This window comes from Empidonax traillii, unplaced genomic scaffold, assembly GCF_003031625.1.
Source record: "Empidonax traillii isolate 1590-97213 ecotype Southwest subspecies unplaced genomic scaffold, ASM303162v1 scaffold1130:size175532, whole genome shotgun sequence".
Lineage (NCBI taxonomy): Eukaryota > Metazoa > Chordata > Aves > Passeriformes > Tyrannidae > Empidonax > Empidonax traillii.
In genome coordinates this window covers 24,410-47,580 of record NW_020956323.1, presented here as the reverse complement: position 1 = coordinate 47,580, position 23,171 = coordinate 24,410, and the positions used below count along the sequence as shown (strand labels likewise).

General features: G+C 38.8%; 1 protein-coding gene across 1 annotated transcript in view; it reads right to left on the bottom strand.

The window, feature by feature from the left end:
* Nucleotides 1-22,957, bottom strand: part of SLCO5A1 (solute carrier organic anion transporter family member 5A1) — a 34,061-nt gene extending 11,104 nt beyond the window's left edge. The window contains exons 1-4 of the mRNA XM_027905214.1: nt 22,797-22,957; nt 17,421-17,647; nt 9,892-10,056; nt 6,498-6,696 (exon numbers count right to left, since the gene is read on the bottom strand). Coding sequence (XP_027761015.1) covers nt 6,498-6,696; nt 9,892-10,056; nt 17,421-17,647; nt 22,797-22,924 — 719 coding nt within the window. The 5' untranslated portion in view covers nt 22,925-22,957. The remainder of the gene's footprint in view (nt 1-6,497; nt 6,697-9,891; nt 10,057-17,420; nt 17,648-22,796) is intronic.
* Nucleotides 22,958-23,171: the final 214 nt, after the last annotated feature.

Sequence of the window (23,171 nt, the reverse complement as noted above, 5' to 3'; positions counted from 1 at the left end):
TGTCACCTCACCTGCTATCATCAGTGACACTAAGTAGTACAACTGCTGCTTAGAGCATTCCACTCGACTGGTTTCTTGTATTTATACACCACTATTTGCTTTCGCTGAATATGCTTGTCTTTCCAGCTGCGCACTTTTGCAGTCAATTAAATATTACTATGTAGCTTTTAAATATTTATTGATTGTCTACTGAGCACACAAAACAGGTTCACAAATTTAGCTCTGGGAGCTACTTTACACTTTATGGTCTAGCTGGATGTTAACCAAAGACTTTCTGAGTGTTTTCTTTCTTGTTCCACAAACAAACAAGGCACACTTTCAGCAACAAATTGCAGCTTGCGTAGGAAATTAAATATCCAAGACTAATACTGGCTATTTCGCCTTCTCAGCTATCAGCTGAAACTTGTCTTACTATATCACACTGGATTTCAGTAAGCAATATGCAGCAACACGTTATATTGCAACAGACAGACTTTTCCACTAATCTCTCAACAGAAATTTTTCTCCAACAGAAAACACCAAATCATCAAAACATTCCTCAGGAACATATGGATTTCAGCAGCATAGTGACAGAAGTTTTTCACACCAAGAGGAGAGGTAGCATTTTTGGAGTTTTACAAGATCCTAGTCTGCCTTCTGAGCTGGATGTCCCAGATGTTTGAATATTTGAGGTAAGAAGGGTCTCCATGGCCTGTCTGAGAGACCCTTGTGCCCACGTCCCTGCTGACAACAGGGCTCTACCACACTGCACAGGGACAGCTCCAGGGACAGGTCAGACTGCCAGGAAAGGCACAGCTCAGATTTCTCTCTCTAGCCTCTCCCACTCTGTAGGGCACATTCTTTTGACCTCTTATCCCTCCATCACATAAAACCCTTCCAGCAGCAGATGAGTTGGGTTATTCCACAGGCAGGAGAGCCCATTCCCCATCTTGATCTGCTTACTAAGTTGCTTCAGCTGCATTGCTGAGAAGTACCATGACACAGGGGTTAGGAAATCAGCTTAAAAAAAAAGAGATGAATGAAATCAGGCATGCAAGAAATGAGAAGCATGAAACTGAGAACTGAAGTGAGACTACTATGATAATTTAATCTCAGGGACATTTTTTTGTTTGGCCTAGAAGACTTAAGTTTACAGATACACAAAGCAAATATGCTCAAATTAATAACAAACTGTGCGAGACATGCTGTGTCTCTCCAGCTTTCACCACCTTTTGTACTTCAGCATATCACTGTAAGGTTTATGTGGGGGATTTCTTTTTGGTTTTTAGAGCAAATGTCTTGCACACAAAGAGTTTTGCATGCTTGGTTTTTTGCATGCTTTCAAGACCATGTAATACACAAAATCGTATATTAATTTGATTTCCAAAAGTTCATTATCATGTAAGAGGTTCATGGTTTTATCTTTTTACCTTCACTATTCACTCACTGTTCACTCCTCTCTCAGTGATGGGAAACTCTCTACCACACATATCTACATAACCCCATATTCATCATACAGGATCTACCATAACAGATTTCTTGAACACTTCTTTCAGGAAGGGATTGGTTTTTTTCTTGAAGGTATGCATTTTTCCAGAGTGAGCTGAACCAAAGCACTCTACTAATCCTGCCTTCTGACACTGGGAGGCTGCCTACTCTCCACAAAGGAAAATAGAGCATTGATCCCTGAATTACTGCACAGCACAGCACAGCACGGATTTACCTGCATCAGTCATAAAGAACAGGCTCTTATGGAAATTGCACCAAAGCTAGTAAGTCCTGCTCATGAGCCGATCTGTGGGAAAAGCATCCTAGTTTCTATGCACCAACTACTGTAGATACACAAGATGTCTGAGAAACAGTCACTTTGCTTGTTTCAGTGGGTGTAGACGCTGTCAACTTGCAACACTGCTGCACCTGAGCTGCCAAGGATACCCAACATGCACGAGCACACTGACAGAAACCAGCCCCAAACAGAAGCATTTCCTGAACTATTCTTTCAATTACAAACAATGATGCCACTCCTTTCATTAAAAAGACTGAACTGCAAGTTTGCTAAATGTATGCTGTGACAAAACCCAGAATCCCATCTGACAAACTGCACTTGTTCATTTCTCAAGGAGACTGTTCTGTGTCTCCATAACACAGTGATAGTAATGCTAATAAAGAGAAGACCTTTATTAGATGTGACTAACAATGAAAGGGACTCCAGTTTCTAACATTTTTTTCAAAATCCTAGTCTTCTCTCCAACTGTTACTCTGTGGAATGCTTGTGGTATAGGAGTAAAGTAAGAAAAGTGAAAATATAAGGTGAGACTTATTGCCTGGAGTTTTTAGAACTGTGACCTGTTATTTCACATACTCAGGCCTGGACTGAAACCTCATTGTGCTGGCAGTCAATGCACATATATCAGGGGAAAAAAAAGGTGGACCCTCTTCCTACAAGGCTACAATCTAAATGAAAAGCAGTTTAAAAAATAAAACCAAACCAAACATGTCTGACTATATTTTGGCAACATCTAAACAAAGAATTGGCTTGCACATGGTTTTATTCATGTTTATTTAGATCACTGTAGTAACCTAAAGCACCAAGGAAATACAAAGGAAAGGAGATAATCCCTTACCACATAATTTCTATAACCTTAATATTAGGCTATATGATAAAAAGGATTATGTTAATTTGATAGCAATACTTTTGGTTTGGTATTGAAGGGCATTCTGGATGGCAGAGATCTGCAGTCTCCTTGTTGGCAAGCAGCTGGAATTGAAGCAATGATGCAATTTTTGTGTAGCTGTAAAACAAGGGACCCTCTCACTGTGTTAGCTGGAATCTTTCTTTGTTGTTATTGTTCTGATCCAATTAGTCACTGCTTTCAAGTTAAGGGAACCCACTGGCTGATTGGACTGAAATAGATACAAAAACTCAGACTGGTGGTACTAGAAGAATACAATTTTTTTATATGAAGGGCCTCAGTAAGTCAATTCCATGCTTTAACTAAACCTTAATTGCACCAAAACAACAGAAAGCAATCAAAAAGGATCTCTTTCAATTCATTACATATCAGAAATGTGAGAGATGGAATTGAACTAATCCAGGAATCTGTCACTATGAGTAAGCTCCCCACGGAGCCTGTTTTAGCTGCCTTACACCATAAAACATGGAAGAGACAGGTCTGAAAACAACCAAATCTCTGCTATTTCCCCTTTATTCAGCTCTGATGAGGCCACACCTGCAGTGCTGGATCCACTTCTGGCTCCCCAGTAAAAGAAAGATATGGATATACTGGAGAGAGACCAATGAATATCCACTGAGATGATGAAAGGACAGAAGTATCTCTCTTCTGAGGAAAAGCTGGGGCTGCTCAGCCTAGAGAAGGCTCAGGGGGATATCATCAATGCCCATAAATACCTGAAGGGAGGGTACAAAGAGGACAGAGCCAGGCTCTTTTCAGTGGTGCCCAATGCCAGGACCAGAGGTAATGGTCACAAACTGAAACACAGAAGGTTCCTTATGAACACCAGGAAACACTTTTCACTGTGAAAGTGACGGTGCTGACCAGGTGGGCTGCGGAGCTTCCCTCCTTGGAGCTATTCAAAACCCATCTGGACAAGGAGGCAATGCACTGACTCAGGACTTCCCATCTGGATACTGGTTACGGTGCAAGGGAAGGGATGCCATATTATGGTTTGACATAAGGCTCCTTACACTGCATTCAAATACCAAACATGCCCTCAGAGACAAGGCTGGGGCATGGAACAACAGGTTCTAAAATGCTGAGATGTATAATACAGAGGTGTCCTTGATCTTCCTGATAACAGAAATGCTGATGACACACCGACAAAAGCAAAACTGCTTGTGCCCAACATAAAACAGCAGAAAATCCTTTCTAATGTATTCTAATCTGTGCATGCCTCCAGGTGCCATCCACTTCCTCACAGCTGGTACAGTTGGAAAAATACTGAGTTATGAAACATACTGAATTATGAAATGTCATTGCCTACTTTCCTGAGTACTGCTACGCACATACTTCTATGTTAACTGAAACCCAGCTTATCCTTCTCCTCTGTATTGGTTCATGGCTCAGTTCATCAGATTAAAAACCCCTACTTTTTAAATGTATAAGAAATCAACAGTAGAAAGGAATATGTTTGTCCAGAGATTATCCTGCAGGGTATGTCTACACTGCCAAATGCAGCTGAGATCTCTGGGTTGCTGCCAGTGCAGGTAGTTCACACATCAGACCTGGCATTGCCATGTTAAGGTAGAGCATCATGCAACATATTTGTTCCAAACCAAGTAGCTCTACTGCTTTTTTTTATCTGATCTAGCCCATTGAACTGGCTTTGATGTCCATACGCTGCACTACATTGAAACTAGAGAATGAAATGTGTTTTATTAAAACTCAAAATGAAAGCATACTTTTTCATTACATGAACAGTAACATTCTTTGATGTCTGAGTTAAAGAGCTGCCTATTAAGTAAATGACTTGAAGCTATCAAATGATTGACCATAAGGATTAAGAGAACGTTTATCATGTCAGATATGCAGGATTAATTTATGTGTAGTGCTGTCATTTTACTATAATTTTGATAATAAATCTGGATTTGATCTCTGTGTTAAAAAAAATGTGGCTGAAACTCCTGAACTATGCCTTATAACATGCTAGTAATTCTCAACTTCTGATGACATTACAGCCTAATTACATTCATTTTTATACTCATTTCAAAGAGTTTATATACATCAACACTTGTGAGAATTTTGCCATTACCATTTCTCACCTCTTTTCTCAATAAAAACAATTAGATGAAGGTGATAAAGAAGTAATGCTACTGCAGATTTTCACAACAGCTGGGAATAGATGCCTATTTCAATTTATGTTACGTATTTATTGCAAATGTTATTGACAAAAAAATATTAGATACTCTTACAATTCCAGCATGAAGGCTATGGGTTACATAGCAATAGTATGCCATGTCTTCAGTTTAGAAATAGATTTGAATCAAATAGGACTTTTTCCCCACACAGAAAGCTACAGTTTTCTCATTAGCCAGGCAGGGACATTCTGACTTGCCACACAGATCAACTAATTGTTATCTGGAATTTATATTTTCATTCCTAATAATTTTCAGTTTTTCATCTACACCCACAGGCTGTCATAACATTAACAGCAGGTGGACATTCAAAGCATTCCACCCCCTCCCTTCCCATCCCTATTCTCTCCTTCTTCAGCCCACTATGCAGATGAGGATATATCACCATGCTACTCCCTTCTACAGACAGCCCCTCATCACCAAGCTTTAACTCTAGGTGTAAAGAATATAAAGGAGTAAACCAGCTTTCTATCAGCTCATGATTTTCAGTTCCTGGTTTTCTTTGCCCAAGGATTAAGGTTTGACAGCAATGTAGTAACACCCAGCAACAAGCCATGCAAAACATTCTCCATGTAAACAGTGTCTCTTTTCTTCCTCCCTTGACTCCCATTTTGACTCTGTTTTTCACTTCCTAGATCACTGCAACACTCTATTTTTTCCCCATTTGACCATCTCCTTTCGTGCTCAACACTTCTATATTCTCTTCAAAACGTTAAAAGTCCAGAGCTGAGCCTTAAAAAGAAGATATACAAATGGATCTGATACCCAGTACCGGGTCATAAATAAAAGGTAGACGCTTCTCAGATGTAAAAGCAAAGGGAAAAACATTGCTTCAGATAGATTCACACTTACTCTGTTCTTGTTTTTAACCTACATGAAAAAGGCAATTTTGAGAAAAACTTTATGTACAAAGTAAGAAAGAAAATAAAAGCGCATTATAGGGCTTCCAAGGAATCACCTTTGAGTGAAACTCTCAGAACTTTTAGCACACTGTCTTCCCTCCAAATACCCCTTATTTTTTTTTAAAATACCCTTCCATGCATTTCTTAATGTCACAGCCTGAATTCCTCACTCTCAAGTCTTTCCTACATCAACATCTTTTTTCTCATTACAGCCTTCTTCATTCTCAATGCAACTTTAGGAGATATGATCTCGTAACTGTCTTGATGATGACCCAGCAAGAACTGCAGGGCATTCATACAGCTAGTAAGTGGTTCAGAAGCAGTGCATACCAATAATGTTGATAGCACATCTGCTCAAGTTCATCCTCTCCACAGGGACTGCAGACCTAAGACACCATTATGGTGATAATAAATAAACTCATTCAGAAATAATTTTTATAATCCCTTTAAGTATTCTAACAATTTGCATGAGAAGAAAGTATTTTGAAACACCAACTAAATTCTAAGTGATCTATAGAGGATACTATTCTTATTTTTCTGCAACAATCACTGAAGTTCATTTTAATGCATTATAAACCAGATGTAAAGAAGAAGGGCCACATAGTAACAGCATGTGTTTATATCACAATACTCACTGAATTCTCATTTGAACATGTCGCTTCTTCAGTACATCAGCTATCAGCATTTTTTACATTTCTAGATCAGGCTTATTGGAAAAAGCTGGTTTTGCCGCAGATACTTACCCCGTTGTGTAAGGTATATTTATTCCCCCTAAATTAATGCTTTCACATCCAACAATGAAGAGCGTCGAAAAGCACAGCAGAGATACACCACTGCAGATCATAGCCAACTTTGCAGACTCTCTTGCACCAAGTTTAAGCTTTTTTATAATGTAGCCACCTAGGACAATACCAACACCAGCACTTGGAACAATAATCACACCTGCCGGGAAAAAATTCAAACAACATTAAAACAGGACCTACAGAAATGGTATAAAACATAAATATTGGTTTCATGCCCTAATTAGATGACTGCTCCATTGTCTGATTCTCTGCTAGCAAACTGAGTCAGACTTTTCAAACCTTTGGAGTGTTGTCAAAGAATCTATAAAAGCCTCCTTATGATATTAGCAGCAGCTAAAGCACTATAAGAGAACTATTGTACTTCCAAGCAGAAACATTGCTTTGTATTTATTTTAGAATGGGGAGAAGGACTACATATTGGTCCAGTTTAACTCCTGAAAATTTGAAGAAATCTGGATTTGGACACAAATCTTCTTCTTCTTACTTTCATGATTAATTCCAGCGAAGCACAAGTGCTAACCTCAGGCAGGACCCCAGAAGCCTAACCACCCTGGCAGGTGCACATGTGAGCCTGGCTGCAAATTCAGCCTTCTTGATACTTTGAGCAGCACCTTCTCAGCCAACCAGCAACAGGACAAGAGGAAATGGCCTCAAGCTGCACTGGAAAGGTTCAGTTTGGACATCAGGAAGAATTTCTTCACTGAAAGGGGGGTTAAGCTTTGGATCAGGCTGCCCAGGGTGGTGGTGGAGTCTCCATCCCTCGTTCAAGACATGACCAGATGTGGCACTTAGTGCTCCGGTTTATTGACATATTGCTGTTCAGTCAACAGTTGGACTTGATCTTGGAAGTCTTTTCCAACCTTAATGATTCTGTGATTCTATGATTCCTACATCAGCACTCCAACTCAGCACAGATATGTGGACTGTAAACTGATCAAACGCAGTTAAAGAAATTAGGATAATAGAATTAGGGTAAATTTAAGACATAAGGACATGCCTATGAAATTTCTGCTGCTCTACTGCTGCAGTTACAAGGTGGCACTACAGCAACACATCCCTGGGTTGTCCTCACTTGTCGGGTCCTGAGGTCATGTTAAGTCAGCAAATGTCTTGCACTTTTCTTCCCTTAGCTTTTGCTTCTCACTGACGTGTGAGAATGTCTTTAAATTAAGGCTTTGCTAATAAAGATTCATTCCACCTAAACATGGAATTTTAACTACTTTTGACAGCTGCATCTACAGAGAAGCTGAACTTTACAATACAAATTCTTAGAAATGTTGGTCTCTTTAAAGAACCCTGTAAGACTATCACTTGCAAATGCCTTTAATATTACTGCAAAGTATACTCACTCTCTGTTAATTTGTCTAAAGGTGAATGGAACATTACATTTATAAAAATGTTGATATTGTGAAAGTAAGAATAAGAGGTAAATTAAATGTATAAGCTGCACAAGTTCAAGAAATGAAGTCTGGCACATGGCATTTCTGACGATGATTAATGTCAGGTTTGTTTTAAAACAGAAAGAAACTGAGACTTAATTAAAGAATTGCTGTTTAAGAGACAAAAAAAATTACCAGTAAAACCTTTACATGAAGAGATTCAGGAAGCACATGTACTCAGCCAGCAATTATCATATTAAGCATAGATATATAATGTAAATAACATGTAAATTCTCCTTTTGCTAATCAGAAGATTTTTAAACTTGACATGTCTTTTACTACACTAGCCAGTAGCAATCTAATACAAAATCTCTAAGTATCCTTTTCCCTTTTTTCTTACAAAAAATATTTATAAAATTAACAGCTGTTGACTTAAATACTACATTTAGGAATTGGGATTGTGGAAGCTGTGCTCACTTGTTCATGTTGCACATCCAGCCTGAGATATTTCATCTTCTTCTTCTTGTTGATTATAATAGTCTTTATCAAGTGATTTATAACAGGGAAAACAACAGATGTTAATAACTTCACACCCTGGACAGGGTGACACCAGTTTTACCTCTTTTAATGTACTGGCTGTTGAATATTTTTTCTGGCAAGAATGTTTCCAGTTTACCCTGAGAATGAAGCAAGTTATGGAGTAGCAATCCTATTAAGACTTGTAACATGAGTGTGTAGCTACTCTAAGCTTCAGAGAGCATCACCATCCCATCAATCGATGTTTCTTCCTTATATACATAACACAAGGATTTCATGCCCTGAAGAAAATCTCACCCTAGAAAGCTCTCAAATAGAAAGCACCACATGGTGTGTCTGACTTTTCCCCTTCACACTCCAGAAAGATTTCTTGCATTTCTTCCAGCCACTGAAGGTGACAAGTGATTCCCACTTGAAGTCTGTGTGTCTTCCCTCTTCTGCTACTTTTTATATTTTCCTTGACTGATGCCCCTGGGCAGCTTCACCCGTGTCCCCACAACTCACTCCATTGCATTACTTCTTCCCATGCACAGTATCTGAAAGTATGGGGGAGCAAAGAACTACCCAGCCTCCCAATTAGCAGCTATTCTATATGGCAACCACTATGGAGAAGTTAAAAAGATGCTTATAAAGACAAATGTCTTTGATGTAGCTAGAAGAGGAGGAAACTCATCTGCATGACACAGGCCCTGATTCTGCACAACATTTTGGCCTCTTTCCCTAGAGAAGTTGTAATCTCTTCCACTCACAGAGCAGTACAAAGCTTTAAAATTTGTGGTTTGTAGCTCTGTTAGAAGTTGGACATGGCTGTACATTGCTGTGGCAGCAGGGGAAGCATCACACCTGCAAAACAGGAGTCTCCTGAAACGACAGGTTGGAGAGGATTTGGGGAGCTCTCCTGACTCGAATGGATTGTTGTGCACTCAGTGTCAATAAGTAAATAAGGAGAAAACCATCAGACTGGAGGGGAGAGATAACTGAAGGATAGGACAGATAAACAACTTGTCACTGGGGGAAATAAAAAAAGATAAGGATATTTTAAAGATCAAAGAGGAAGTAAAATTCACAGAAAACAAGAACAGCTTTAAGAGATCTTTTAAGGCACACAAATTGCAGCAATGTCTATGGGTTTTCTAGCTTGTTTTTGTATTTCCCCCCTTGGAGACCATTAGTAGATGAGAAAATGCCTGTCTACGCTTATGCAAAAAAACCCCAGCCCTTTAACAATATAAATGGGTTCACTTTTTACTAAACACTCATAGCAAGCATCAAAAAATGGTCTGAATATCTAGCCAAATGCAGAAAGCTGGATCCAATCACCTGTTCCAACAAACACATTTTTGGCTCATTCCCACATTGATTCATTCCATTAGTCAAAGCTAACCCTTGCAAGGTTATACTATGTGGCAAAGCCTTACCAGTGTAGATGCTGGCATTGGAAGCTGGGATGCCAAACTGTGACTCGATGAACTTGGGAATGAAGGTAATAAAAGCTGTGACAATGGCACTCTCAGCTGTGTATGACAAACTCACAAAAAGGAATGTCATGTTGCTTAAGATCCTGACAGCTGCTCTTGGAAGCTCTATAAAGTGACAAAAATGACAAACGAATGTTATAAACAATGAGTGAGAAACAAAAGCAAACTGAAACAAGACCAATTGATTTTCTTTGAGACAGACTGGCAGTAATGGCTTGCTAGCATCTGGCTATGTTTGCTAAGCAGAGGAGGAGAGTGCATACTTGGGATTGCAGCCCTTTGTCTGCTCTTACCCTATCTCACTGCACTGCCCCAGGGCTGCAGTCCCACTTTGCAAACACAACTGAGGTCTGTTTTAACAAAACCATCTGAAGAAACAGGGCTTGCTATAATGGAAAGAAAAACAGCAATAAAATGTAGTGATTTTGGAATTATTCTGATGTTTTATTTTGAAATTTTCTATGAGTTAACACATATCACACTGCTGAACTGACAGTACTGTGTTTTGCACTCCACAGGAGGAAAACAGATCATATACTCCCCCCTGAACTCTCTGCTTCAAGGACCATGCTCGGAAAGCTGGGGTAATAATACTCTCATTTAAAAACGAACCAAAATATTTTAGTTAAATATTTTTCTACATGATTTAAAACCGTTTACAGTGACGCAGACAAAGCATAATGAAAAAATTACATCAATGATAACAGTGAACCTCAACATACATTACATACAACTTAATATTCTCAGAAGGGATAAACCAATCAATTAAAAACGAGAGCACATCATTAACTTAAATTGAAAAAGTATTCATAGATGTTGTAATTATTCTCAAATCAAATATCAAAACCCCATGAAATTCAACACTGCAGTTAAATGAAACACTTACATATTTTTAATTCAGTCCTGTAGTGATGTCTAATTATCATCACAAGATGATGATGATAACTCTATTCAGCTCTTAATTTTTTTTTAAATGAATGGTGTGATTTTAAACATTTTTTTTTAACTTGGGGCTTCTACCAAGATCAGATTTTCTGTTCAAGTGTTATATCTAGCCTACTAGGGTTTTTTTCATTTGCTTCTCACCTGGTACAAAAATGGAATGGTGCTTGAATCAAAGCCAACTGAAGTCAAAGACAAGAGCACCCATTAGAAATACAAATGTTGAGCAAGAACAACTGAGTGAGAATTTTACTGATGCTATAAGTTGCCAAGACAAAAATCTGTCTCACTTTCTCCACTAACTCCAGTAGGTTATCTAAAAGTGAACAGAATTTAGACTCTTGTCAAAACTTGTCAGGCTGCAAATTAGAACTTAAGTTGTCTGACTGTACTCAGTCTTAGCTTATGCCAGTTGTCAAAGTTTATACTGAATTCATTATCAGTACTGGGTTTATAATTTTAATGTAGTCAAATGCTCTCCTGCTGCCTCGATAAAGAAACATATTAAATGTTAAATACAAAATTTGGTAGAAATAACTAATGAATAAATCATATTACGAAGCACTCATATATTTGATTCTTAATGGGGTTTACCACCTACAGCTTTTTTGGTTTGGTTTTTTGTGTTTTTTTGGGTTTTTTGGTTTTTTTTTTAAAGAGTGGCACTGTTTGCAGTAGAAGCAACAGGAGCAAGCAGTTATGACCATGCTGATGTTGCTGTGAAAAAGTAGTCAGGAAGGAGAAAGAGGAAGTACCAGGATAAGTCCTGCTGGAAACTGAGTTATTTGATGGCAGCTGCTCACCTGGGCTGAAAACGTGGAAGAAAAATAATAAGGTATCATCACTGAGAGAAATATCATTTTATTAGGATGATGAAAGGTGTGCTCTTTGTAGAAAGTCCCTGGTCACAATATGAACTCAAGATCTTGGCTAAATTTTAAGGAGCCTGATCCAAATATCATAATAGCTGGTACAGTTTAGCCCTTCCTGACAGAAATGAGCTTCAGGAAAACGTCTGGTTTAGAATTTTCAGTCTAAAGATACTGAAGAATTAATTAGGCAAAGAACTGCAGAGCTAATGAACATTTTCCTCTGGTTTTCATATGTAGAGCTTTCTGTTGACTTCTACTTGCATCTCATCTGAGCACTCAGGCTAAAGGTCATTATTCATTTCAAAACTAATTAGTATTTTGAAATTGGATTTCTACTGATAAACAGATAAAACTTCGTGTCTTGGAATAAGTACAAGTTCTCTTACACCCATGTGAAGGATTCTTCAAATAACAGCTTTGCTGATTATTGTACATTTTGGCATGAAATAAGAGTGTATTTCTGCATACCACACTTGCCACCTGAAGCAGCTGAGAGTTGAAGCTCTTTGTGATTTCAACTGTTTGGCACACAAGGAAAAGCTGTTATATAGTAAGAAACTTGGAAATAAAAACATATATTCAGAGTTAAGTTTTCCCTGATTTACTCCTATGATCACCATCAAATCCTGTGTGACAGCATCTATACCACACTTCTGAATTTAAAAACCTGTAATAAAAAGGTACTATAAGTAACTCATATCCTTCAACCACACTAATTTTACTAAAAAGCAAGAAAGTGAAAAACTTTAAGGATCCTTTGTACTACACAATCAATCTTGCTTTTAAAACATTTCAGTGTCAGATTACTTTTACGTGACTAGCCATAGGCCTAGGCTTTGATTTCAAGGCCATTATTAAACCTGTCAGGTTTGATTTTTATGAGGTCTTCAAAAGATATTGCCCGTTTTTCCAAGTGTGCATCAGAAACAAACCTATGAGAACTTGTAGTGTTCCTTCATTCTGTCATTTAAACAAATAAATTTTTACCAATTACAGTCCTAAAACTAAAACAATCTTTTAGTATGGCTGCAAACATATTTACACTTTTGTGCAGTAACTCAAATCTTAAACATCCTCATCTTTCTTTTTTTTCCCAATAACCTAACATGTAACTAAGACATATTAAATACTTAAACTAAATTGAAATCTGCCTTGCTGGACTGGTTTGTTAGTCTACTGCCAATTTTCATACTTTCATGAACTTTGACAATATTTTTTCTCTAGTCAGCACTCGCTTTCACTCACGTGCTGGACCACTGCTTGATTCATGGTAAGGGAAAAGCATAAGAAAAATCTGCAAATAATACAAGTATTCATAAATACTGTTCTAAACAAAATTTTTAAAGCACTCTAAACAGAATTTCAAAAGAAACTCCAATAATTCAGACTTCACCTCCTTTTTCATCATTTAATGTATTTTCTTTTATTTCCTCTTCCTACGCACTTAGCCCAAGGTAATACAATGAATACAATCACAGGAATAAATCATCCCAGTCTATCGCAGTGCCCTTTTGCAGTCTATCAGTGAAGTCCCTTGTACAGGTGAGAGAGATGTTAGCTAGAGGATACCCCTTCTGCTGATGCTCCAAGCCTGGACTGCAGCTTTGAAAGAGGCTGCCTCCACACTGAGGTCTCAGGAACAGCTTCTCCTCTTGTGCAGTAAAAAGCAGAGCCAAGATTTGAGACAGAATTTCCAATTTGTTTATCAGAATGGAAACTAGCAAAGTCCCACACTACTACTTCAAATATATCCTGCATGGAGCTAATCAGTAAACTCTAGAACAGTATTTTATATGTATGTCATTTAATTATCTACTCGCGCACCATATAAACAACTTCATTCTACTCTCAGGACGTGGTGCTTTAAGCATCTAGGTGGTGGCCAGATAGGTGAACAGCCCCTAACATCCTATCAAGTGTACAGGGATTTCAGTACCAGTTTGATACAAGTATTCCTTTTGTTAACTTCATTTAGAAGAGGTCCTAAAAGCTCCTAAGAGCTAACACTGCTAATCACTGCAGGGAGCTATGCCAGCCAATCTTTTCTATTTTGAGCTCTTCAGGATGGCCTAAGGAAGGATGAGAGGGGAGCAATTTGCTCAAGGTCAGTGGCATGGCAGGACCTCCAGCCTGCTGGAGCTCCAGTCTGCTGAACCCTCTGACATTTGAAGGGCTCACCTAGAACCCTCACACACAGACCACTGTCCCCTCCTCTCCTTCAGATCCCTGCCAACTAATCTTCAGGTAGTGCAGAACCCCCAGTCCAGATCCTTGGGGAAGCACTGTAGTGGGCTTATCCTGCAGCCACGAGTCCCTCAGGAATTTCTTTTATCTTTGCTGTTGTCTTGACAGTCATTATTATCCTGTGTTTGTCCCTCATAGGGACTGACCGGGAAAAGCATACAACAGCTGGTAGATATGAAAAGGCAGACAGCAATATTCTACATTTAAGAAAGGGTTGTACATATGGACCAAAAAAAAAACCCTAAAGGCTATAAAATACATGTAATTAATTAGATTAATTATTTAATTCAGATTAGATCAGTATATTTTAGGTAATATACACATTTACTTTCTTTACACTGCTCCTTTATTCAATTGCACAGTAAGTTTCATTACAGTGGTAAGTGAAAGGGACTGCAGATACAATTTCCACGGTACAAAACCTTAGGGGTATCTAGGTAATAAATGAGAACAGTAGTTTTGTCTGCTCAGATTCATGTCATATCTGCACATATGGGATTGAATTGTGGTTTCTTCATTACAGATCTCCTCCAGCTCATGTTATCTACATTGCCTATATTTCTCCCAATAAATTACATCCAATTTTCTTCCTCCTGTGACCTACTAAATGTTTCATTTAATACTTTGATAACTGACTCAGAAGCATTCTCCAACTCACATTTTCTACTTGAAACATAAATAAGAAAAGAAAGAGGATTCCAAGCCCTTGCAACTCGAACCATGTGAAAAAGCAGAGACTTATCTGTATTTTTATCTGATCTCAGCTTTACCATGGGGCAAAATAAAGCTCAGGTCACTGAAGTTGGAGGCTACTTGCAGATGGAGACAGTTTAGGATTATTTCTTCAGCCTATACTGGCAGTCACTGCAGAAAAAAAGACTCTGGCCCTCTCTCATTATGACTTTCTGATATCTTTTCATTCATCTAGAGAGCTAACTAGGAAATTAGAACAAGTTCCAACAAGACAAGAATCACTCTGCCAGGCTTTCCAGGTAAGATGACATCATACTGGAAGAACAAAACAGTTACTTTCCTACCAAAGCTGCACGGATTTCACAGATCTGATGTCACTGACCTCTGTCATGGCAGACTGTGACATCATTGATATTTATAAGTACAGAACAGAAGATATGACCTACTAAATCATCAGTCTCCAGCTACTGCCTAAGTGGAGTTTCTGCCCATCGTGCTATAAAAAGATGAAGCTCTGAAATTCAATGGGAAGTATAAAATGTTCATTGCATCTCAGAAGAAGCAATGCTAAATGACTTAGATACATACAATACTTTTTTCCTTCCCATAATAAACAAAATTACCTCAACTGAGAAGCTTGAGGCATGATCTCATTCCATAAAGCCCACTTAAACCTGAAAAATAATTAAATGATAGTGCATTCCTGCTGCAGGCCTTCTTTGCTAGGCTAAATGACACCAAATGGGAAAGCTATTATCAGCTTATATAGCAAAATACTTTTCTCTGCATTATCTCCACTCGCTTGGTATCATTCTGACATGTCTCTTTTCACTGTTCCACATGGTGAAGTTTCTCTTCTGGAGAAAATGAAAACTTCTGTATAGCAAGACCTCCATTAATATAGAATTTTAAGGAAGGTATGGTACACATTTAGGCAGACACCAAAGAAACACATGCTAAAATGAGACATACAGAATTTTTCATTTTTGTTAAAATAAAGTATTAAGAAACATTCTCCCAAGCAAATACCTGTTTTCTCTGTATCTTATGTGCCTGTAAGCACATGACCTAGAATGTTATGCACCAAAACAGAGAACTAGCATCAACAAACTCATCCAGATGTATCTTTACCAGGCACAACAGCAGGGTGAAGCAGTCCCGCTGCTGTGACATTGCCTGCAACAATCAGAAAGGACACCAGACAAGACTGGACTCCCCTTTCTCACTTCTTTAAGTTACTGAGAAAATCTTGACAGGAATAACCCTAAACTACTTCCACTAATCAGAAGCCAGTAGGTTTGAACACAAACAAAATCCACAACTAGTTTTATGGACTGAGGAGAAAATATTATATATGGGGACTCACAAATACAGAGAACAAAGAGTCTTCAAAGAAGGAAGGAACAGGCTTTTCTTGCTTCACCACTTTTTCAACTACTTTGCTAGCAAAGGGAGCGTGTGGTCTGAAAGATCTGGTATTTGAAGTTCACCTTTCTTGCTCTGTCCTTGTTTTCTGCCTTGATTAAAATGCTGGTTTGACAGCTAATAAAATCACTCCAAGGAACTTCTGGTTTCTTCTTTTCTCTTTACTTCCACTGAAATAACAGTAGCTTTAGGTATCCTGAGAGAACCCATGTAAATGCAATGTAGAGCAAACCAGTATGGAGATGTGCAAACATTACTTAGAATTACACTTGTTTTAGTCTAAAACTAGCTGGTTTTGCTAAGCTTTGTCTACTCAACGTAGTGATCATAAATGTGTCATTAAAAAGTCTGCCAATTATTATATCCTGGACTGATATCCAACTAAAAAGTAACACTGATGTCCATGTCAACAAACAAACGCTTAGAAGTTCTGAGTTCAAATTATGTCTAATGGTACAAAAGATATTTCATGATTTCTTCCAGTCCCATTGCATTCCCCAGGCTACCACAAAATGGCATAAACAGCGTTTGCATCATGGAATCCCAGGAGGACTCACTGACAACACAATGGTCATTCATTTTTGTCCTGTACTATTCAATATTATAATCCTATTAAGTCTATATAATCAATTTAAACTTTATGTGCTTCATATTAATTAATTTTTAGCAACACTGTCCTTCTTCCCTCAGAAATTTGCCAATTTCTACTTACTACCTTTTACATTAATGATTTACTTCTTGAATAAAACAAAAAATCTCTATTACTTGTCAATCTTTTGATCTTTTCTTGTTTCAAAATTAGCACAGGTTTTATTGGTCCTAATCTTCTGAAAATAAATAGCCAGCCATATAAAACAGACAGTAAAAGCATATGAAACAAATAATCTTTCTCAATTAAATTACCCAAATGCATGAATGTAATCAAACTCACATACCAGAATTTTTTTCACTTGTTTCATTTATATTGTAGAAGAGCACTTTATTCTATGAAGGACAGCTTACAAAGCAAGGATGACAGCTATGAACTGTAAGATGCACAAATATATCTGGTAATAGGGTCCCATAACCATAAGAAATAGCCTACCTGTTTGTTACAGGCATACAAACACATAAAAAATTAAAGAAAATTGATGTTCTGCTGCATTTTGTTCTTTTAGAAGATGACTATTTAATAAAATCGCAAAAGCAAAACTTATTATTAAATACAGGATGTCAAAACTCTGCATTCAATTACACTCACACAATCCTAGCATACAAAATTTAAAGCATTTAAAAATTAAAAAAAAACTTCACCTTTAACATTCTTTCCAAATCCCATAGAGGCAGGAACTGCACTGTCTGCTTGTATTTTGCTATTTGTCTTCTCTTTCATCACATCATCATCACTTGAAACATCATCAGAGTTCATTTTCTTTTTCTTTTTCTTTTTTTTATGTCGAGGAGGGAGCTTTTTCGGAAAGGTAAACATGGGAAATATGACAAGGAGCATTGCAATGGCACAAAGGAGAAATCCACTCCACCTAATGAAGGAGACAGGAATAGAAATAAAAGCCAATACATTATATGAAATTAAAATTCAAAGTGATTATTAGAGGTTGCACTGGCTGGAAGGACACATTTGCAAAATATGAAATATGATAAGAATAAAGGATTGGAGCGAGGAGAGCCTCCACTGCACTAAACCTCTTAATTAGAAGAAGTCTCTGTTGGCTTGTCTACTGATAAAGGTATTTATCCAGAACCCACCAGATATGAAATAGTGTCAGCTCTAAGTTCCTGCAAATTTTCATTTTTGGTATATAGTCAGTACCAAGTGCTGAAAATTAGATACTCACTTTTACTTTGCCTTTCTTGGATAATCCCGGTAAAGCAATACAGTATTCCTCTGGAGAACATGAAAAAAGTTATCCAGGGCATGAGAAGATAAAATGTCCAGACAGATACATCAGGGCTAAATCTGTTTTCCTTTCAGTGCCTACCTCTCACTGCCCTGACTGTCCAATTCTCTCCCTTCACAATGACGAGCTCCCAAAGCCTGACTGTAAACAACTGATGTGCTACAACTCAGGCCAAGGTTTATGCCCCAAACTCTGCAGCTCTGTTGCTCAACCATAACCCAAAACAGCCATTCACAAAGAATTTCCTCTTCTCTCTCTCTGTCTTACAAGAACGGGACATAAGAACAACCCTGACATGATCCCTTGGCTCCCAGGCAATGACTTGGGACATACCCACAGGAAGAACAACATATGGGATACAGGACAGAGCTCTCCAGGTTGAAGGCATACAGTTATCCTCCCTGCAGCCAAAAAGCATCATGAACTTTACCACAGCATCACAGATGGGCAAAAGGGCCTTACTAGAAAGTTCTCGAGGGTAACTAGAGTCAGTAGCCAGATGGTTGACAGTAGGGTATCAGATAACTTCCCCTCTGAATTCTAGCAATGAAAGACTATGGGAAACGTGGATAACCTCACACAGATGGTTCCACAAAGAAGGACAGCCTAAGAATCCCCCCACAGAGTATCACTCACTGAAAGCGCGGTTTTCACTACAGACTAATCTCATTGTACTGGGTTTACATGGCAAGGTTTTGGTAGAAGGGTGGGGGCTGCAGGGGTGATTCTGAGAGATGACACCATGAGCTGTCCCCATGTTGGACAGAGGGAACTCCAGAGGCTTCAAAACAGATACACCCTGACCCAATGCTGAACCTATCAGCAATGCTGGTGGCACCTCTGTGGTAACTTATTTAAGGAAAGGGAAAAAACACTGCACATCAACTGTGTGAGGGGAGTGAGAAAATACTAAAGAAACAGAGGTGCAGGCCCAAGGTGAGAGAAGGAAGGAAGAAGGTGCTCCAGGTGCACAGATACCTCTGCAGGACCAGGGTAAGGCCACAGTATCCACCTGCAGCCTGTGGAGAACCTGCATGTGAGCAAGCTCCTAGCAGAAACTGTGGCCTGTGGAGAAAAGTCCACACAGGAGCAGGTTTTTGGACAGGACATGTGACCCATGGGGGACCCATACTGGAGCATTCTGTTTCTGAAAGACTACACCATGTGGAAAGGACCCATTCTGGAGCAGTCAATGACAGACTGTCTCCCACAGAAGGAATCCCATGCTGAAGGGAAGAGTGTTCAGAGGAAGGAGCAACAGAGACAAACTGTTATGAACCGACCCAGCCCCCTGCATCACTCTAAAGGAGGATGTAGACTACTTCTGGTGTTGCACAATTTTTTTTTTCCTCTTCTTAAATATGTTATCCCAAAGCTGTTGCCACCATCACTAGTGGTCTCAACCTTGGCCAACCTCCTCTTGGAACCAGCTAGCATTGGCTCCCTCGGACATGGTAGAAGCTTCTCACAGAAGCATTTGGCCTTATATCTGTAATGCAAAGATATCACAACTGTATTTTTCAACAAAGGCATGTGTAAAGGTTTGTATGGTAATTGGTTACAACACAGGCTAACAACAAACAAACAGCCATGTGTAACACCATTTTTGTTAGAAGAAGCTTACACGAAGCTTTTGCAAGGCAAATATAAGTGACTGAAAGTTTTGACTAATTTTGATATTATGTAAACAGAAAATCCTCTATTCATTCATTTTAGCTGATAACATACAGGGATTAGAAAGCAGACTTTTAGGAGGATTAGTCAGCACTGTCAGACAGAATAAATCGGCAGACTGTATATAAATGTAGTAACATCCCTTTCAGGATCTCAAAGGCATAAGCTGCAAAGACACTGATCAAAGAAACAATCTGTGGCAATAGTAAGCAGAAATCTGCAACCACCCACTCGGGAGAAAACAGCAAAGGATGTAGCATGAGATGAAATTCAAATCCAAAGGGACCATTATGATAGCGTACCAAATGCTGGAGATGTCACAAGTGCAGCACTGGATGCAATTATATGCACCGTCTACACTTCACAACTTCCTCAAGATATATCAAAGAATCGGAAAACAGACAAAAGATGGCATCAAAAATAATAAGGACACCTACAATGGGAAATCTGAGAGGTCAGAACAGGATCTGTATTAACTAAAAATCCTTGATTTTCTGCCTTCTAAAGTCAAAGAAAATATGCAGAAGAATACCTCAAAGGCATCTCCACAAGCCTTAGGACCTCAAATAAAAGCAATTACAGCTAAGGAAGAACCAGACAGTGCTGGAGGAATTCCTTTAAACTTCTTCTGTGGAATGCTGATGAAAGACTATATAGAAAGATCCAAGTATTAACCAGATTCAGTACTAGGAAAACACTCAGAAAAGCATCAGCAAAAGAAAATTGGATTCAAAGCACCTGACAGACTGCCAAGGGCTACTCCACAACTAATGAGGTCCCTATATAGCACATTAACATTTCTGAAAGACAACAACATGATGAATGATTTCTAACAGATATCCCTACAGTTACCACATTTGAATAAAAAGCCATTTTAAACATTTGATAGGCTGGCATAGACAGCTGCCCTGTAATTTAGCCCAGAGCACCTACAGAAAGCCCAGGTGTGCAAAACGCAGGAGCATAAACCTGTGACACTCAAGGAAGAATCAGATCAGAAATAACCCTGAAAAACAACCACTTACTTTAACAGGTTTCACGAGAGATAAACTGAATTACGTGTCCTCTAATAAACCTTCTAGAAAGGAACAGCTTAAGTAAAAAATAGGCTATACTGCTTTTTTATTGGTCATGTATCATAGTTATTGTACTCACTGTTTTGTCTGTAATCATTACTTCCTTTAACAATGGCAATTTTTCACAGGGTCCCCTGATAAGTTACATTAGAAACTATAACAAAGCAAAGATAGGAATCAAAGACACTAATTCCCTTCAAAGGAGACAAGACTCAGAAAATCTCATATATGGCTTCCCATTAACTTATCTCAACTGAACCCTACTTTTAAAAAGTGTGTCAGCTGAAGTAAGTGCTAGACTACTCTTACATTTCAAATTGTTAAATTGCATAAATAAAAATAAACTTGACTATGCAGCACTTCCCCACAAGGAGAAAATGTCACAGTCCCAGAAAACAGATTTCAGTGGAATGAAAGTCTACACTTCCAGAATTATCTACAGCAAGGCAGTCAGTGAGCGGCAAGGGAAAAAGGTTTAACCCTCACACCATGGAAATCTTCATCTTAATTGGTAGACACAGCTTCAGAAAGAGAAAAGAGAATGAGATGAAGATGCTATGAATGCCAATAAGCTTCTATGAAAGGCCACCACAGTGCAACAAACCACCACAGATCTGATAGCAGGGGATACTCCTTAGAAATTTAAGAGAGAAAAAAACGGAGATAGTCAAAAATGAAAAAGTAACAAAAGGACCTGGAACACCCTTCAGAGAAAGCCATACTCTACAGATTTAATCAACATGATAGAATAAGTAAACTTTGAATGACTTCTACTTTTCTCAAAAAGTATTGATTAGATGCTGATTGCCAGTTCTGACATGTCCTTAAAAGCACATGAAACATAACAGTTTTGCAAAGAATGTATATTTTGCTTTGGTTTCAAATCTTTTATCCTAGAATACTCTAAGCAAACTTTTGACACAGAAGCACATTCAGTATCTTTTCAGTGAGATAAGCCAGTGGATACATGAGAACACAGAGTCATTAACACTTTTTGCCCTCCTCTTGCCAAAAATTCAGCTAGACAGTTCTGTGCAGCAATGCTCTTGGACTAAGACAAATAAAGCAGGACTAAATTTCAAAAGGTTTAAGAAGACTCCAAAGAGAGAATTTTTCACATCAAACCTTCAGGAGAGATCGCTGCAGAATAAACAGAAACAGCTACAGACTGATTGCAATGGTGCAGTGACAAACAGTAACCCAGGGCATGAGAACTGACACTCTGCGCCTTGCACTTACAAAGCAGAAGTCTCTTCCTGGGATAGTGAACAGCCCTTTCTGGGCTTCAAGGAGAACTTCAAGGCAGATTTATGAATTATCTAAGAAAAGGCAGTTAAAGCCTCCTCAAGACCCGCTTCCTCAAAGAGCCATTTCCAAGGAGGCCACATCTCAAAGCCTGCCTGAAGACATCAGCTCACAATTACAGCTGTTACACCTCTGTGCTGCTGGAAGCCTACTCTTTACTAGAGAACAATGTGATGGTTTACATCATCTGCTGCCTAAACACAAGCCATCACCCTGAGAAACAAGGACTGGAAAGGACATCTTCTGACCCCATCCCATCTCCCTCTCCTGGACTGGGGTAAATGAAGTCTACTGTTTCTCATCTAGCCATCCAGAGCTCAGTGTTTCATGCTGCCTCCTCTGAAAAATCAAAGAAGGGATTAATTCACCTTCCAGCAGGAAGAGGTTGGTTCTGGGCAGCAGTGATCCTCAACGCTCTCCTGCAATATTGATATCCCACCCCATCATCCCTGAGCATTGCCAGTCAGAGTTCATGTGGTCAAAGACAGTCCTGGAGCAGCCAAAGTAGGGGAGTTTCCATGCAACGTTCCTGTGCAATTCTGTGGCAAACTTCTCTTCTCTGCCAGAGACTAGTGTGCAGTAACTGACAGAAACATCATCTTCATTGGCCTCTCTCTACAATCTAAAACAAATCCTCCAGGGATACAATTTTCCAACCTGTCTAAATTCCCTAGCAGCAATTTAGAGAGTAATTTTGAAAAACGTTTGATCCTTACCAGTTTCCAATGAATCGGGGATCACTCTGATCAATATAAACAGTTGTCCTAGGATCAACATAGAAGCCAATAAGAAGCCCTCCTAGCAAGTATCCAGCTGCAGGTCCGAGTGCTCCCATTACGTACATGATGGCTGAGGAAATAAAAGGTAAGAGTCATACATTGATAAAATTGATGTTTCATTAGTTATCTACACATAAAATCCAAAAGCAAATGATGCTTCTTAAAGCAGCAAGTTGTGCACCCTAAAACTTTCAGGGCTCTTCTCTGCAACCAAGGCAGCAACTTCTGCATAAGTTTCATACTGCTTTCTGTATGCTTTCAGTCAAATCATGGAAGTATACACTACTTTGGTATTCTGAATGGAGAGCGTAC